This window comes from Coregonus clupeaformis, chromosome 7 (genome assembly GCF_020615455.1).
Source record: "Coregonus clupeaformis isolate EN_2021a chromosome 7, ASM2061545v1, whole genome shotgun sequence".
NCBI lineage: Eukaryota > Metazoa > Chordata > Actinopteri > Salmoniformes > Salmonidae > Coregonus > Coregonus clupeaformis.
In genome coordinates, this window is record NC_059198.1 from 18,342,771 (window position 1) to 18,361,046 (window position 18,276).

Consider the following 18,276-nt stretch of genomic DNA (forward strand, 5'->3'; position numbering starts at 1 on the left):
CGACTTACAGTTAGTGAGTGCATACATTATTTTTTATTTGTTTTGTTCATACTGGCCCCCCGTGGGAATTGAACCCACAACCCTGGCGTTGCAAACGCCATGCTCTACCAACTGAGCTACATCCCTGCCGGCCATTCCCTCCCCTATCCTGGACGACGCAGGGCCAATTATGCGCAGCCCTATGGGTCTCCCGTACGACAGAGCCTGGATTCGAACCAGGATCTCTAGTGGCATGCATGACCACTGCGCCACTCGGGAGAGTGGAGTCGTTTTCTGGAGTCGTTTTCTCATTCTTTAGATACTGTACTGCATGTAGGTCTATATGCATGTTGCTATTGACACACACATTTCAGTTCAATGATAATTCAGAGATTTTTTTTATGTTTTGATTTTTATGTACATTAATCAAACATTAATCAACTCACATGTGATAGTCACTTACTATTTGTGTGTGAGTAATAATAATCTGTATCTATAAAATGTCAAATCTAAAACTTCTACACCAGACAACAGATTGGGGATGCTTCATTATTTTTTTTATTTTTCTTGAGGACACAATTTTTCAGCTCTAATTTACTTCACTAAAACTAAGACTAAGATTACAATCCTAACTACATCCAGGACACTGATGTGAAGTGTGTTTTCAATCATATTACATTTGAAGGGGGGGCAAAACTGTTGTTTCTGCTCAAAACTGTAATTGGCATTCCTGCGTCAGCTGAAAGGCGAAAGTAATATGCTGTAAAGGGGTAGATTGGAATTCACTCCCCGAGTACAATCTCTCTTCAAGCCCTTGCAGCAGAGAAGGTCAGAACTGGTCTCAGTGGTGTCTTTCTGAAGGTATCTTCCTGTTGGAGTTTCCTTCCAGTTCTGATGTTGTTCTTTTCAAGCCCAGTACTAGAACAGTGGTTGTTGGCTCAGTGCAGTCTAGGGGAACATAAAGTTGTTATTTTATGGAGAGTTTCTGTATCCTCCCTTTGTCGACGCCAGCTCAAAGGCGAAGGTAAGATGTTGTCCAGGGGTTGAATAAAAACCATATTTTCTCTCATCAGATTAGCAACATCTCCAAGTATTATCCCGGAGAGTCAGAAGTCCGCAGTGTTTTGAAGGTGTCTTCCTATCTAGCATTTGAGTGTCCCTTCATGTTCCGCAAAATTGTTCGCTGGAGAGCAGCTTTGAGTTTCAGTCCTCATTCCCAGTTGGTTGCGCAGATCAAATGTGATATCCGGTGATTTTTGGTGTCCTCCTCTTCCTTCTCCTTTGTTTCTTGTTTTTCGATGCTATCCTTGACTAATGCAATTGGAGGAGGGTTTGGTTTTGAACACTAAATAATTTTAAGACCCAATTGTCCAGTTCAGGACCATAAAAGAGGATGTTGTTCTGGTACTAACAGCTACTAATTCCAAATTACCTAAATCTCTCCCCACTCCAATTAAGTTCCCACCCCTACCCTCCTCAATTTGCTTACATTGGTAAAGAACCTGCAAAAAAATAAAAATAACAAACAACAGTTTGTAAAAGATCTGATAGGTATGACATAAAGTATGTGATATGACATTGCTTGATGACACATTAATTAATGTATTTCATATCAGTATTTCTTATGGCATTTGCAATGGACACTGACTTAGGGGCAAGCCTGGTCCGACAGCCAGTCGTGCAGGAGGATCTGCTCCAGGACGGGCCTCTTTAGAGGGTTTTGCTTGAGGCACCAGCGGACCAGGTCTCTGCATTCTATGGAACAATAGGATTAGACAGAGTCACAAATGGTATCTTTGTTACAGTAAAAAAAAGTATACAGAGAGAACACACACTTGTTGAAAACGTCTTTTTAAACTCTATTAATCAAGTATCCTACCATAAACCATTTTTAAATGCAAAATAGCTCAATTCTGTGTTGCTACTGTGTCACCATCGCTTTGGATAGTGTGTAGATAAAGCACTGGTAATTGGACCCGTACCAAATGGCACCCTACTCCCTATATACGCCTATCTCCTCCCAGCTGCAACTACATACCTTTGGAGATCCCTCTCTTGAAGCGCAGGTGTCCTCGGATGATTTCGGCCTCCTTCCTGAAGGGCAGGTCACCGTTGACCAGGCCAAACAGAAGCACACCCAGGGACCAGATGGTGGCTTTGCATCCCTGGTACTTCCCATCCAGAACCCACTCAGGGGGAGAGAACTCTGTAGTGCCTGAGAGAGAAGGGGAGAGACGGGGGAGGGGGGATGTGTTGAACATAGTCAGTTACGTTCCTTTGCCCGTAGCTCACCACACCAATGCTATTCAGTCTTCGTCTCTTCTCACCAGCAAAGTCCCTGAAGAGTTTCTCCCTCAGCAGATCCCCGCAGCCGAAGTCGATGAGCTTGACATTAAGAGTGTCCGTCTGCACCAGCAGGTTCTCCACTTTGATGTCGCGGTGGATGACGCCGCGGTCACGGCAGTGCCGTACCGCCAGAACCACCTGGAGCATGATGACCCTCGCCATGGCCTCGTTGAGCTTCCCGCCCATCGTCTCACAGTAGTCGTACAGGTCCATGCAGGAGGTGGGACGCTCCAGGACCAGGATGAACTTCTTGGGCTGCTCGAACCAATCCACCAGCTCCAGCACGTGCTCACAGACAGGGGGCCGCGACACGATCTGCATCAGGGCTACCTCCAGGGGCAGCCTGTACGTTGTTCCAGGCTAAAGGGGGAAGGTTGATTAACAACACAGTAAGTTTCATGCATTGGCAGCTCACAGTGGGCTGTTATATTGGTCTGACTGTACATACAATTATTAGATAGGCTAGCACTCCGATGTATATCCATCTGACTGTTTTTACGATTGTTAGGTAGGCTAGTACACTGATTCACATTTATCGGACTGTACTTACGATTGTGAGGTAGTACTCCGATACACCCTTGGGGATGTACTTAATGGCTACCTGAGTGACGGAGAAGAGAGAAGCACATTGTGAATAATCAACATAATTGTGGTAATGTCTTATGCTGTGGATGGACAGATCTAAAGAGGGAGGAAAGAGTGAGGAAAGAGATGGAGGGATGATGATTACTTCTCTCCCATCTTCCTTTCGTGTTCCCTCATAGACGGACCCACAGCCTCCTTGTCCCAGCAACTTGCCCACGTTGTAGAGCGAGGTGAAACTGGCTTCAACACAAATGTCACAGTTAAGGACATGGCCCAGTCCCTCCCCTAACCACACACTGTTTATCAGGCTATTCAATGTCTAAGAGACTTCATTGAGCACAAGAACCAGATCTAGAAGAGTACAAACAGAGCCATTATCAATAAAACTGATCAGACAGGGGGCTTTATAGTACATTTGACTTAAGTCAGATGTAGGTATTTGCATTTTACAACAATTGGCCACTGTTTGTAATTATCTCATTGAAACACTCTGTGGTGTCTGGTCACTCAAACCTAAGGCAGGTTATGACCAATGTGTCTGACCTCTGCGTGGTGGGTTGCGCCGGACTTTGGCCTTGCATTTATCGCAGACTTCTGAACATTTGGAGTTGGTCCTCTCGCTGCTGGTGGATGTGTCTGTTGATGTGGAGGAGCCAAAGGAGCTGTATGACCCGGATGCCACGGTGACCTTGATCTTCTTTGCAGTCCTAAGGTCGTCTGAATCTAAATCTAGGAAACTAGTCATCCTTTTCCTATTTGATCCCATGTCGCATTGGGTTCCCTTGTCCTCCATCTTGGGGGTTGGCAGGCCCCTTCTCCTTGGCATCTTTGAAATTGCCCTGGTCTCCATAGGAGTGGGCCAGTCTGGGTCAGCCGCCTCACTCTCAATCTGCAGTTTCTGGAGAGTGCTCTGTGTCAATTGAGGACTAGGGAGCACCAAGGAAACCCTTTTGGATATGGCCTGCTGGCTGGACCGTTTTTTGGATGGGCGTTCGCCCCCGTCCACATCGAACCTGCACTTCCTCTTCATTCTCAGCCCCTTGTTCTGAAACAGTCAGATGGTCCTAACATTTTATTTTGGGATGTTTGTGATAACCTTATGAGGAAATAGTGTGATTTGTAAGTGCACCAATTAGCCACCTTGCCATTGTAATAGATATATTTAAGCCCTGTCCAGTACAGAAACAAACCCAGAGCCCCTAGCCCCCAATGAAATTGTGTAGGTCTGAAATGATTTGATTGCCTAAGCAATATGGTGAAAACAATAATATCTAGCCTATTGTAGGGCAAGGGTAAAACAAATCAATTGAAAGAAAGTTCAAGTATGAGTTTGATACTATTTTGCACATTTTGCAGTAGTTTTGGGATATGCTGAGAACATTTTAGTCATAATCTAAGACACCATTTACACACATTGTTCACACCATAAACTATTCTGTTGAATTCAGTCCTGGGTTCAAATACTATTTGAAATCTTTAAAATACTTTGCAAAGTAACACTTACACCACTCTCTGAGCCATATGCTTTAGCCTGCCTGGAGTGCCAAATGGGCGGGGTTTGCCGTTTTGGGACTGTTCCATTGGCCTGATTTCAAACGGTTTCAAACTGTTTATACTGTGAACCATCAGATCCTCCTCTCCACCCTCTCCAAGTTGGGCATCTCCGGCGCGGCTCACTCTTGGATTGCGTCCTACCTGACCGGTCGCTCCTACCAAGTGGCGTGGCGAGAATCTGTCTCCGCTCCACGTGCTCTCACCACTGGTGTCCCCCAGGGCTCAGTTCTAGGCCCTCTCCTATTCTCGCTATACACCAAGTCACTTGGCTCTGTCATATCCTCACATGGCCTCTCCTATCATTGCTACGCAGACGACACACAACTAATCTTCTCCTTTCCCCCTTTTGATAACCATGTGGCGAATCGCATCTCTGCATGTCTGGCAGACATATCAGTGTGGATGACGGATCACCACCTCAAGCTGAACCTCGGCAAGACGGAGCTGCTCTTCCTCCCGGGGAAGGACTGCCCGTTCCATGATCTCGCCATCACGGTTGACAACTCCGTTGTGTCCTCCTCCCAGAGTGCGAAGAGCCTCACCGCTAACATCAAGGCGGTGACCCGATCCTGTAGGTTCATGCTATACAACATTCGGAGAGTATGACCCTGCCTTACACAGGAAGCGGCACAGGTCCTAATCCAGGCACTTGTCATCTCCCGTCTGGATTACTGCAACTCGCTGTTGGCTGGGCTCCCTGCCTGAGCCATTAAACCCCTACAACTCATCCAGAATGCTGCAGCCCGTCTGGTGTTCAACCTTCCCAAGTTCTCTCACGTCACCCCGCTCCTCCACACACTCCACTGGCTTCCAGTTGAAGCTCGCATCTGCTACAAGACCATGGTGCTTGCCTACGGAGCTGTGAGGGGAACGGCACCTCCGTCCCTTCAGGCTCTGATCAGTCCCTACACCCAAATGAGGGCATTGCGTTCATCCACCTCTGGCCTGCTGGCCCCCCTACCTCTGCGGAAGCACAGTTCCCGCTCAGCCCAGTCAAAACTGTTCGCTGCTCTGGCACCCCAATGGTGGAACAAGCTCCCTCACGACGCCAGGACAGCGGAGTCACTCACCACCTTCCGGAGACACTTGAAACCCCACCTCTTTAAGGAATACCTGGGATAGGATAAAGTAATCCTTCTACCCCCCCTTACCCCACACCCCCAAAAAAAAAAAAAAAAAAAAAAAAACGTCTTGTAAAATGGTTATCCCACTGGCTATAAGGTGAATGCACAAATGTGTAAGTTGCTCTGGATAAGAGCGTCTGCTAAATGACGTAAATGTAAATGTAAATGTTTCAACCCAGGTCTGGTTGGATTATCTTTGAAGTCAATCAAATGTACAACCTACCAGGAGTGTGAATACAGGAAGTGGTTCCGTTGAGGTCCTGGCCTAGTTTGATTGATTTGTCCATCAAAATGTCTATATGTCAGCCGTGATGATGTCATTTGGCACAACTTTGTCACACAGTTGACATCACAATAGCTCACGCTTAACAACACTGGGGCCAGCCCCGGCGACAGTAACACCCACGCTTGTTGTAAAAAATTACTCCTGAAAAGTATAAATAAACACAGTACAAAATTATTCTAATGTCTTCTTGAACTTTATTCAGGTTCATTGATGAAAAATAATCCTGTCATTTTTCAACCAATTATTGAGCTACTGGCGTCAACGTCATCAATTGTAACTTGACACTTAGGCTGGGGATGGCGTTTGAAAAACACCGCATCGGGGTTTACACGAACAGTCAGTTTGAGGAGGATACAAAACTCACAGGCATAAATCTCTGTTTAAGGAAAACTTCGTGTATATAAAGTTCTCACAAGTAGCCTTAGCTAGCAGCTGGAAACAAGTCAACTCGAAGCGGTTAATGTTAAATCCTTAGCTAACTAACGTTAGCTCTGGGCCGCTAGCTCTCGTAAACAGAATTCCAAAGGCACCATCATCAGGAATGTTGAGTGTCAACGTATTTTACCAGAACGGTTAGTAGTGGACTCTGTTGATGCTGGATGCTAGTTAACGTTAGCCCATATACAAAATAACTGAGTCTGACATACTGGGTACCTCGGATAGTAAAGAAAGGTAGCTAGTTAGCTAATAATTTCTCAACTAGAGTTTTGTTGTGGAGCTAGTTTACGTGGCTTGTTGTGGAGCTAGTTAATAATTTCAAAAATACTAACGGGGCTTGTTGTGCCAGCTAACGTTAGTTAGCCCTGGATACGTCGATTGTCCACCCTTTGCAGTTCAAACAACTGACGACATGGGTCTTATATTTGCCAAACTGTGGAGTTTCTTTTGCAATCAAGGTGAGTACTTAGCTACCAGCTAACCTTTTAGCTTGCTAGTAGCTAACTAGTACGTTAGCTAGTACACGCAAAATAATATGGGGCCTTTATCAGTACGGTTAGCTAGCTAGCCAAGTAACGTTTTTGGCTGCCAGCTGTTCTTCGACCCGATGTGTAGCTAACGTTATTCCTTGACGGTGGCTGCATGCAAAACAACAAATAGTAGTGGTCTAGTTAGTTAACTATATTTATTTATTTATTTATAGTAACTCAATGTTAGGGAGTTACCGTGGTGGGCAACATAATGTAATGTTACGCAATGTGTACTGACATGATTAAGGTTTACAGCATGCCAGGTAAGGATACTGTTAGATGTAACGTTAACACTCAAATAGCCGCATGTTGGAGAGGAATAGTATGCACTCTGTGGTCCAATTTCGGACTTGCTATTTAGGCAACTGTTTCTGTTGACTGAGGAATGGACACAAGGGACAACTTTGGAAGGATGTGGCAGTCGGTGTGGTGTTCATAGGGCTAAATGGAAAACAAAGGAGTGTTGTAATTACATTTTTACATTTTAGTCATCTTATCCAGAGCAATTTACAGTTAGTGAGTGCATACTTTTTTTTTCTTCTTTCTCATACTGGCCCCGCGTGGGTAATGGCCCTTTCCTGTCTTTTCAATCCAGAGAAAGAGACCCCCCTCATTGTAAAGAACATGTCAATTATGTCACAGAGAGTTCAGTATAATGGAATTGGGCAGAGCCTTTTAACCCAGTCCCATATCTGTTTGTGCTCTTTCCAACTCCATTGCTCATTGTCAAATCAAACATGACAAGGAGTTGGCATGATGATAGCACAAACAGACCGGCACTCATGCTAGCCTGGTACCAAATCTGTTAGAAGTATTACAATGGAGGTCATCTATAGTAGAGCAACTCTCTCATACTTCTGTCCTGCGATGTTGGGCCATGAGGAAATCCTGCGGAATTGTGGATCCCATTGGCCTAATCTCTCAGTGAGACAAGAGAACCAGTGGATTGCTAATCCCAGCCTCAAGTAATACCTCAGATTAGTTAACTTTATTAGGGTAATATCAAAAGTAAGTCAAGTCATTGTTTATAGGGAAAATATGAACAGGTTATTATATTGCAGCATTAAATTAAGTTTTGCATCTTGCCCTCTTAGTTTTCTTTTCCTTTTCATGGTTTGAGTGGAGTAGCCCAAGGCCTACCGATAATTCTATTATATTGCAGCAAACGCAACATTACACTTAATTTGGCCAAAGAAAATGACTTAACAGAATGAAACAAAACACGTGTTGCATATTTAAAGAACTGGTTTAAACCTTGAACAGGCCTATATTGCAGTAATTACCAACAAAGGTGAGTGCCTACTGTAGGCCTACCCAACAAATGACAGCAATAGGCTAATGCTATTTATTTTACAACAGGCCTTTTTTTAACCTAAATATGGAGCACAAAATTCTTCAAAAGACAGAACTTAATTTAGGCAACAAATGTCTCAACAAAATGAAACAACATGTTTGCATATTTAAAGAACTGGTTTATTTTAAATAGGCTAATAATAATAATATACAAAAAATAATGATAAAACAAATGATAATAAATAAAACCTGAATAGCGAGTTGCACACAGACCATTTGGCCGTGCCAACGTTCTTCTCATCTTTGTCCACTAGAATATTAAAACTTTCCCCTTGTCGGCTTCTTTTTCATTGTTTTTTTTCCCCCCTCTAACTTTTGTTTTATTTGAATGAAATAGGCCTCCATCTTCACAATCAACTTGAGCCTAGGCCAATGCGCCTTATTCTTTCGTTCTCTCTCAGCAGCAGGCGCACGTGAGGTGAGCAGCCGGAACCACTTTCAGCAGGACAAAAGCTATACATTTTTGAGTTGCTGTTGGCTGACACAGATAAAGCTCGCGCAGTTCTCATCTCCCACACATTAAATTAAGAGGACTGGTCCAGATGACAAATCAATTTTAATTGCACAGACCTGTGGCAATTATATCAGATCCGAGAGACAAGTCAGAATTTAGGACCCTGACCCGCTCATGTCCTGGGTCAGATCTCGGAATTTCGGCTCTGTTGGACCCGTGAAGACCTTTATCTTAGACCTCTACCATGTCCAGTTTCACTCACTCCAACAGATGAGTTAATGGTACTGAGATTACTACTAGGCTAGATGTTTGTGGAATGTGCATTCTGGACCACTTCCATCATGGTGTTTGTCATATTGAAAACATTTTGTTTGAATAGAAAATATAGAGTTGGATAAGTCCAATGAATGTGTTCGTGGATATGGAAATGTCGGGTAGTGTTCTTTGCATGTAACGTCTCAACTCACTCCTCTGTGGGCTTTGTTGGCCGGACCGACCCACATCCACCACAGGGTAACTATCCTCTCAGGAACTAATAGCCGTGGAACATCTGACGACATCCTCTGTTGTGCGCCAAAGCCTGTCAAAATCATCGGCCTTCTGACAATACTACCTTCTTCCTCGTCGCCCGTCGGCGTGCATACTTTGATTCAGGCTTTGGTGTGCCAGCTGCCTCTGTATGATAGTGGAGCGTTAAAGGCCCTAAAGTAACACAGAAGCTAAAGACACTGTATGGTGATTTCAGGGGTGGGCTACTTGTGCTTGTGTTAGGCCAGCTAAAGCTAAGAGCTCATTTGCTTGAAGAGGTAGGCTAATTAGCTTTGAAAGTGGCTCCGGGGTGAAGTTTCCCCTAGGTACAGATCTAGGATCCGCTTCCCCTCCCCTAATCTTAACCATTAGTGGGGAAAATGCGAAACTGACCCAAGATCAGCGTCTAGGGACAACTTCACCCTACTCTTTGAAAGTGCGGAAGGAAGTTCAGTGCCTTATGAATGGCAAGAAGGTACTGTATATTGGGAAGGGAAACTGTAACCAGTGTTCTCTTTGTTTCAGAACACAAGGTGATTATTGTCGGTTTGGACAACGCTGGAAAGACCACCATACTGTACCAATTGTGAGTACTACAGTTTTATTTCCTTGTCTGCTGTCTCCATGTAGCTTTAACTAGAACTCAAGAGTTTTTCTATGTTTAAGGAAAACTCCTGGCCATACTAATGACTTGCTCTCTGAGGTAGATGATTGAAACGTTTTGTAACTTCCTCCTCAGTCTGATGAATGAGGTGGTCCACACATCGCCCACCATAGGGAGTAATGTGGAGGAGATAGTGGTGAAGAACACCCACTTCCTCATGTGGGACATCGGGGGACAGGAGTCTCTCCGGTCCTCCTGGAACACCTATTACTCCAACACAGAGGTAAGTTACACACACCACAACATACTCTACTCACCCAGAGGCCAGTGCTGTACGCTTTAGTGGTAGCAGACAGATGGTGCATAAGGTCCAGTGGTGTGTGTTGTAAATAGTGGGGCTCCTAAACACTACTAGATGCTGTCAGAGATGGGAACAAAAGTTTTGCCTAGCCTAGCCCCCCCAGAAGCTGCCGTGTTTGTTCAGAGCACAGACGGACCAAAGGGGCCGCCCGGGTTCAAAGGTCACGCTGACAGAGGCCCGTCTGAAAGGCAGGGTTGGCCTCCGCAGTTTATGATAATAGTGAAATGAGGAAGGTGGATCTTCATTGGAGCTCTGTTTTAAAAACCTCAGTAGGACACTCCAAACCGTATCACACACTCTTGACAATTATATAACCTGACATCTGCTATGCACTGTCCACATGCTCACTTCAGCACAAACACTGCATCCACATCCACCCTACCTTCTTATTATATTGTGTTGATGCTCTCTGAACGATACACAATGGGTCATTAGCATGCCAGCCACCAGCCCCGGAGCAAGCCCAATTGTGAGGGGCTCCACTAGGAAATACCCACCCACCGTGTTTCACTGTACCTGTTCTAAATGGCATCAGAAAAGATGAAGTGTCTATTCTATTGAATCTACTAGCTTCTATGGAAGTCATGAGTTGTTCGTTTCACCAGCCATCCGTGCTCTGTCTGTGTCTCTGATGTGACTCATGTCTGCTGTTGCTGTACTTGTCTTCCCAGTCTCAAGTGGCCAATCTTTCCAAATCCCGTCTCGTTAACTCAACGAGTCCGAGCCTAGTATCTTGCTGGTGACAAACCCAATGGCCGTGTCCGAAATATGGCTTGCCTAGTACTTATTTAAACTGCATACTTTGTAATAATGTTACTGTAGTGAACAAAAATATAAATGCAACATGCAACAATTTCAAAGATTTTACTGAGTTAGTTCATCTAAGAAAATCAGTAAGTCAAAATAAATTCATTAGGCCCTAATCTATGGTTTTCACATGAATGGGAATACAGATATGCATCTGTTGGTCACCGATACCTTAAAAAAAAGGTTCTGTTCACAACGTTGACATCAGCAAACCGCTCGCCCACACGACACCACACACGTGGTCTGCAGTTGTGAGGCCGGTTGGATGTACTGCCAAATTTTCTAAAACGACTTTGGAGGCGGCGTATGGTAGAGAAATGAACATTCAATTCTCTGGCAACAGCTCTGGTGGACATTACTGCAGTCTGCATTCCAATTGTATCTGCACATTTGAGGCCTTTTATTGTCCCCAGCACAACGTGCACATGTGTAATGATCATGCTGTTTAATCAGCTTCTTGATATGCTACACCTGTCAGGTGGATGCATTATCTTGGCAAAGGAGAAACGCTCACTAACAGGGATGTAAACAAATTTGTGCTCATCATTTAAGATACGTTTTTTTGTGCGTATGGACAATTTCTGGGATGTTTTATTTCAGCTCATGAAACATGGGACCAACACTTTACATGTTGCCTTTTATATTTTTGTTCAGTGTAAATACTATTTAGTATAGTATGTATTATGTAAATATTTAGAACTTACTGTTTAGTAAAAAGGTATGCCGTAAGCAACAAATATCAACATAACTACTCATCCATACTGAGAAGGCATCTTCTAATGCGCAATCGCGCTTGTTCCCCGCCATTTGTTCATTTTTAGAGTCCCCTATTCTGATTATCAGCTGTTGTCAAACACAGGTGGGTGTGAAGACTATTCTCTTCCTCAAGTGTGCAGCGAATTCTACTAGATGAAATGCTGAAATGAGTATGACATCCTGGCATTTAAAGCATACATTTTTCCCCCGAAATGTCACATACTATCTATTTTCGTATACCCCAAAAGCCTACTATTCAGAACGCAAGTATGGGTATTCGGAAATGGACAATTTCCCCTTGCAGGATTAATAGAGTGAATTCAGTTGTGTCGTTTTCTGTCTCCTGTAATTCCCAGTTTATCATCTTGGTGGTGGACAGCACAGACAGAGAGAGGCTGGTGATCTCTAAAGAGGAGCTCTACAGGATGTTGGCTCACGAGGTTTGTATATTAACCCCCCAGTACTCTGGCCTTCATTCACATGCATGCTGGCACAGAAAACTGGGGGAAACCACACAGAACTAGTCTTATCTCCGTAATTGATTTTTTTGCTTGCCTTAAAAAAACAAGGAGCTGTCTCACAAGTCCACATGAATGATTCCTAGTTCCCTCCCTGTCACATTGTTCAGTGGAAGTTTCCGTTGTGCTTGGATGCATCTCAAATGGTGACCTTTTCCCTATATAGTGCCTTAGGGCTCTAGTCAAAATGAATGCATTATAAAGGGAATAGAGTGCCATTTGGGACGCATGTGTTGTAGTGGAGGTTACATTGTTCTCTGCCCCTTTTTTCTTCCCAGGACCTGAGAAAGGCAGCTCTGTTGATATTTGCCAACAAGCAGGATATGAAGGACTGCATGTCGGCGGCGGAGATCTCCAAATATCTCACCCTCAGCTCCATCAAAGACCACCCCTGGCACATTCAGTCGTGCTGCGCGCTCACAGGAGAAGGGTGAGAGACGGGCGTCATGCGGACACACACACATTTTACATTTTAGTCATTTAGCAGACGCTCTTATCCAGAGCGACTTAAAGTTAGTGAGTGCATAATTGTTTTTTTTAAATTGTTTTTTTAATATATACTAATGATTTTGTTTTTGCATGACTTTATTCAATAAGTACAGCCAAATATTTATATTTACACACAAGGAATGTACACATGGCAGAGACATTTTGGTCAGGTAATTCAGTGTCTGTCCATGAGGACAGGGTCCAGGCCACGGTCCCATATCTTTCATTGGTTATCCAAAACTGCCCCTCTGGACCCAATATAGAATAATATGTACCTTTAACCAAAGGCAGACAAGGCCCACTGTTTGACATCTGTGGGGCATTGTGGGTATTTCTGCAGGGCCTCCATGATCTGGCTGTGGTCCAGGTCGCAGTTGTAAATGAGAACCTGTTCTCAACTGGTTTACCTGGTTAAATAAAGGTGAAATAAAAAAACATGAGTTTCATCAGCTGGTACTCCTGGATCTTAGCTGTGGAGCCGTCCATAGACTTAATCAGCTCCAACTGCTGCAGGTGCTCAAACGCCTTTATGATGACTGGCTTGTCAAAGTTATGGATAGAATGGGATTTCCTCTGGACGAATTTCTTGAACTCATTGTGAACCATCTGGAAGTTAAACGGCTCTCCGTCATAGATGCCATTCAAGTGTTTCATGGCAATTATCAGGCACAGTTCAAGAATGGACAGACCATGAAGTATGTTTGCTTTAGAGTCCACCATACAGACTCTGCTGGCCTCCCAAGAGATCAGTGGGCTTCATGGCAGGTTTAGATGCGCTCACACAGCTCAGAGCCAGCAACAAGTGCAAGGAGCGGAAGTCTTTGCTGGAGTTATAATGTCTTTGTAAGACATCCACCACTGGTTGGTCTTCACATAGCGTCTTGATGCCGTCGTTCCACTCCTCACAGAACTTGGTGTCGGGGAAGTCTTGTGGCAGGCTGAGCTGTGAGCGGACGTTGTCCAGGTACTGTCTGAAGCTCAGGGAACACAGCCCTCTTCTCTAGCAGCTCCAGGACATCCAGTCTGCAGGTGAGGCCGATCACAGCGACGGGAGCCTGGGCAGACTGGGAGACGTCCAGGAGGTTGTAGAGCAGAGTCTGGGTCTTATGGTGGGCAAACAGGTCAAACTCATCCAGAATGAAGAGGACAGGCCGACTGCTGCTACGATCACCTTTCTTCAACGCCTCAAGAAGGAAGGCCAGGTTTTCTGCAAAACTACCAAACACTTTGTCTCCAACAACATTTTCCAGATTGAGCTGCCGTGTGATTTCTTTGAGCGCTATTCTATCATCAGTCTGTAAAATACCATTCAGGTGGACCAGTAACACATCCTTCACCTCCAGCAACTCTCTCAAGACACAGTTCAGGAGTATTGTTTTCCCAGATCCCCGGGGTCCAACGATGAGTACGGAGTTACTCTCTCTGTGGACAGCTGTCCTCCTCAGCAGCTCCAGCAGGTGTTTGTGTTGTGATTCCATTCCCACTGGCTTTTCAGGAAGTCTCTGATGACAGAATCTCTCCCTCAATATCACCTGAACCTGAGAAATACATTCGCCGACTGTCATGTGTGTTTCTTTCACCTTTCGTTTGCTCATGGTGACAACAGTCTTTTCTCTCGATGACAGTGGTCTAAGCGCGAAATTGGAATCTTTGCGAAGACATTTCTCATTCAAGATTCACAACTTCAACCAACTTCTGGGTTACCTAATTATTGGACCTAGGAGGCTATCTTTCTGCACAAAACAATCTACACACAATTAAATTAATGATTCCAGTATGTAAAATTCCATGTATCTAATTAATATCAATATACTTAATCAAGGGGGGGGTCTCTTTCAACAGAGGCCTGAGACACAACAATGACCTTAACACTGTCCCATTTTCTTTCTATAGCCTATGTGATAAGCCTCTTTTAACATGACTTCTTCTGAAACTTCAAAAGGGAGGCCGGTTGACTTCTCACTCATCTATGAAACATCCAAAGCATTTTTTTTTGTTGGTGAAAATAAAATTGTTCTGCAACTTAGACAGTTTGCTTTTTTCTTTTCAGCTTGTGCCAGGGCCTGGAGTGGATGACCTCGAGGGCGGGACTAAGATAGCCCCTTCCCCTCATTGGACGTTTGACTGACTATCTTTTCGCATTCCAGCCTCTCCCTATTAGCTGCTTTAAAAAAAACACAAAAAAAACATACCTTTAACCTCAAGGCTGCACGGGAAGCAAGTGTTGCTTCTCTCCCCACTACATCAACTTGACCTTACCTGGGTCATGTTCATTCGGCACCAAACGGAAGAAAACAAACCGAAAGAGGAAGGGACTACCTGAACTTGTCCAATTAGAAACGCTCTTTTCCATTGTCCATTGCAAAATGTTTTGCTACGGTGTGCTGTAATGAATACCACACTAATATAAGGGAGCTACCCTTGTTAACTAGACCGTCTTACTAAACCACATGGACTCTTTGCTACCTGGATGTGGTCAAGCTGATGGTAAACCGCAGTAGAACCACAGCCAGAAGGAGAACACTTCTCCTCTAAGACTGGAATACTAACAGTGTCCACTGGAAGTGATGGACACACCATCACCACTACATATCATGATCATATATCATAATGCCATATTAGGACCTGGATTGACATTTGGGTCTCTTGAATGTTGTGTGGGGCAGTGTTGCATCAATCATGTATTCATTTGTCTGTCTATTTTGATGCCTACTATACGGAGGCCTACACCAAACAGTGTCTACCTACTTGCTTTCTTATGTTAGTCAGGTTAGCCTGTTTATTCAGGTTAACTTATTTAGGTTGGTGGAAAGGAATGGGTTTATCATGGTGAATAGGCACAGGGTAGGATCAGTAACACAATGGTATTCTATGTTGGTTATAGTATTGGAAGTCTGTTACAATACATGTATTTTGGTTTAGGCCTATGTGTGCAGGATGGCATATTCAAGATGTTTTCGCTACTTTTTTATGATTTTTTTTTAATTTCATGGTGAGTAGTCATCAGGGCTTACTACACATGGTCTCTGTCTTTCATAAGATGTAAAGGTGGTGGTTGTTCTGAACTCACAACAGGACTAGTTGGTACTGTAACCGTGGTTGGAGAAGTGAGTCTGGGGATGTGTCCCAAATGGCACCCTATTCCCTATAGTGCACTACTTTTAACCAGGGCCCAGAGGGTTCTGGTCAAAAGTAGTGCACTATATAGAGAATAGGGTGCCATTTGGGATGCACCCTGGGTACAAGCCTCGTGATGCTTGTTCCTTTGTGACTGTGGGAGCCACTGTATTATTGGGATGGGTTCAAGAAAAAGACCCATGGACATGAATAGTCATATTGAATTTGACTTCTCAAGCAAATGTCCCTGGATCTGTTTTCCTAAGCACTCATTCACACCGGAAACAAACTGAGTGCTAACTAGTGCTGAGCGATCAACCAAAATGTCGGTTATTTTTAGGTTTTTAAATAACTCATTGACCGACGTAGGTTCAATTATTTGAATTCCATTTCATTCTGGGTTTTTCTGTGAGCTCAATGCACACATTGCACAGTTTCTCTACAGATTAATCAGATCAAGCCCGAACTGTGCGATGTAGTAGGGAGTTGTAGTTTCCAACAGGCCAATATTTGACACAGCGCAGAAAACTCAGTAATTAATTACAATGACCATAATCCATTGCGTGCCTACTTGTCCGGTCTGTGTTTCTTTTACTCCTGCTATGTTAGGTTAGTGTGGGGCAGACACTAAGAGGAGACAGAGAAATGCGCGATTGAGAGGGATAGAGAGCAGTTGCTTCGTGAGGTATCTCTACCTGAAAATACATTATCTAAGTGAATGATAGTTGGTATTCAGCAGTCATAGTATGCCTTATTTACGTTGAAGAACTAAAATAGTGATTGTCAGACAGCATAGGCAGCAGCTCTACCGAGATGACTTGGAATGAAATAAAGTCATCAAATAAAACAAATGTAATATACACAACTGAAATATTTTATTAAAGTAATGTGAATAAATGGTTAAGTGATAAGCAGTAATAGGCAGTCACTACCATAATGGGACTTTTAATAATTGTTTTATGTGTTACAGCATTCAACCCACATAATGCATAGTGCATTTAATGTTTACATTTTATCAATCAAAAGTGATTATTTTTTTAAATCATCAAACCGAAACTGTACTGACCTCAAATGCACTAATCGCTCAGCAGTAGTGCCAACCAACCACTACCGTGGTAATATCAGTGTTTAAAGCTCAACAGTTTCATAACAGTATTGTACACGCTACACATGTCAATGCAGCATTTTGATTAGATTTGTTATTTAGCATTTTGTGTACATGTATATACATGTAAATGTAATCAAGTATATGATGAGATGATGAGCAGGTCAGTAATTGCAGCTACATTTATTAGTGTATCACCTTGTTCTGACAGAAATGACTCCTTAGAGTTAAAGTAGCCTGAGTGTCAGTCTGTTTGTGCGATCATGCCACCTCCTGTTTGCCTTGACAAGGACAACAAGGGAGTTTGCAAAAGCACAAACAGATCTGGGACCAAGCAAGAGTTAGATATATGGTGCTCTTTGTGCATTTTTGACTGCGGTGTGCCGGTGAACACACCATCCAGCCCCCTCATCAACTTATGTTGCGTACCCTCAAAACTGCTAGCCTGATCCCAGATCCTTTAGTTAGAGAAGTTGGCTGAAGCATACAGGTCTCAAAAGGAGTCAGGTCCAGGGCTTCTCCCGTGTCATATGTGCCACAACATGTCAGACAGACTGGAGTGCGAATGAATCGGATGTTGATGCTCTCTTTCTGTCTGAAATGCCTGTGTGTCTGAAGATCTGTCTGTCTGCTTGCCCTGACAGTATTTATTTGTATCCCTTATTCCCTTTGTATCAAGCTTCTCAGAGTCTAGGATCAGCCCCACCCCCCACATAATCTTACTCATTGTGGATTGAAACACTAAATTGATCCTAAATCGGCACTCCTACTCTGAGAAGCTTGATACATATGGCCCCCGACCACCAGGATTTGTTACTACATTGGCCTGATGGAAGAGTTCCTTTAACTTGCTAACAGATCTATGCAGTTCCATAATGGCCAAAATCATGGTGAAAAGAAGCAGGTGCATGAGTGTGTGTGGTGAAGTCAAGGAAACATCTTCAGTCTTTTCATTGGGACTAGATTCAGAGTAGCTCAGGCCCGGTTTCCCAAAAGTATCTTAAGGCTACGTTCATCGTTAGAACTTTTGTAGGAGCATCGTTAAATCTCCGAGCTGTTTCCCAAAACCGTTGTTACTAAAGTATTTGTAGCCATAGATAATAAATCATATCTCTTTAGGAGCTGATCCGTCGTCAGTATTCTAATGTTAAGATTGGAAAGGGAGAACGCTGATCCGAGAGCAGTGCTGCCTTCCTTTCAATCCTATCAGTATCGACACAGGCCTCAACAACGCACGAATCGAACGTACTCTGCGTGGTGTTTTGTGAAACGCATGTTATATCTTCGACCGTTTGTAGGAAAGATCGTTAAAACACTCATAAGCCTAAATTGTATCGGGAAA

At 43.8% G+C, this 18,276-nt stretch overlaps 2 protein-coding genes and 1 pseudogene across 3 annotated transcripts; 1 reads left to right on the plus strand and 2 right to left on the minus strand.

The window, feature by feature from the left end:
- Nucleotides 1–524: 524 nt before the first annotated feature.
- On the minus strand, nucleotides 525–5,846 carry LOC121570618 (serine/threonine-protein kinase pim-3). Its single transcript, XM_041882088.2, has 8 exons — nucleotides 5,812–5,846; nucleotides 3,454–3,955; nucleotides 3,056–3,150; nucleotides 2,876–2,926; nucleotides 2,307–2,685; nucleotides 2,018–2,194; nucleotides 1,628–1,734; nucleotides 525–1,481 (listed from the first exon to the last, which is right to left on the minus strand). The coding sequence occupies exons 2-7, from the start codon at nucleotides 3,938–3,940 to the stop codon at nucleotides 1,628–1,630; spliced, it is 1,296 nt and encodes a 431-aa protein (XP_041738022.1). The 5' UTR covers nucleotides 3,941–3,955; nucleotides 5,812–5,846; the 3' UTR covers nucleotides 525–1,481.
- A 318-nt stretch (nucleotides 5,847–6,164) lies between these two features.
- Nucleotides 6,165–16,445, plus strand: arl8 (ADP-ribosylation factor-like 8). 2 transcript variants are annotated; one of them, XM_041881135.1, is made up of 7 exons: nucleotides 6,165–6,446; nucleotides 6,662–6,770; nucleotides 9,703–9,763; nucleotides 9,917–10,064; nucleotides 12,062–12,145; nucleotides 12,502–12,653; nucleotides 14,763–16,445. In XM_041881135.1, exons 2-7 carry the CDS (start codon nucleotides 6,725–6,727, stop codon nucleotides 14,809–14,811), a joined length of 540 nt encoding a protein of 179 aa, XP_041737069.1. In that variant the 5' UTR covers nucleotides 6,165–6,446; nucleotides 6,662–6,724; the 3' UTR covers nucleotides 14,812–16,445. The 2 variants fall into 2 exon arrangements, with proteins under 2 accessions (XP_041737069.1, XP_041737070.1); XM_041881136.1 differs by lacking the exon at nucleotides 6,662–6,770.
- Nucleotides 12,761–14,496, minus strand: LOC121569872 (annotated as a pseudogene).
- Nucleotides 16,446–18,276: the final 1,831 nt, after the last annotated feature.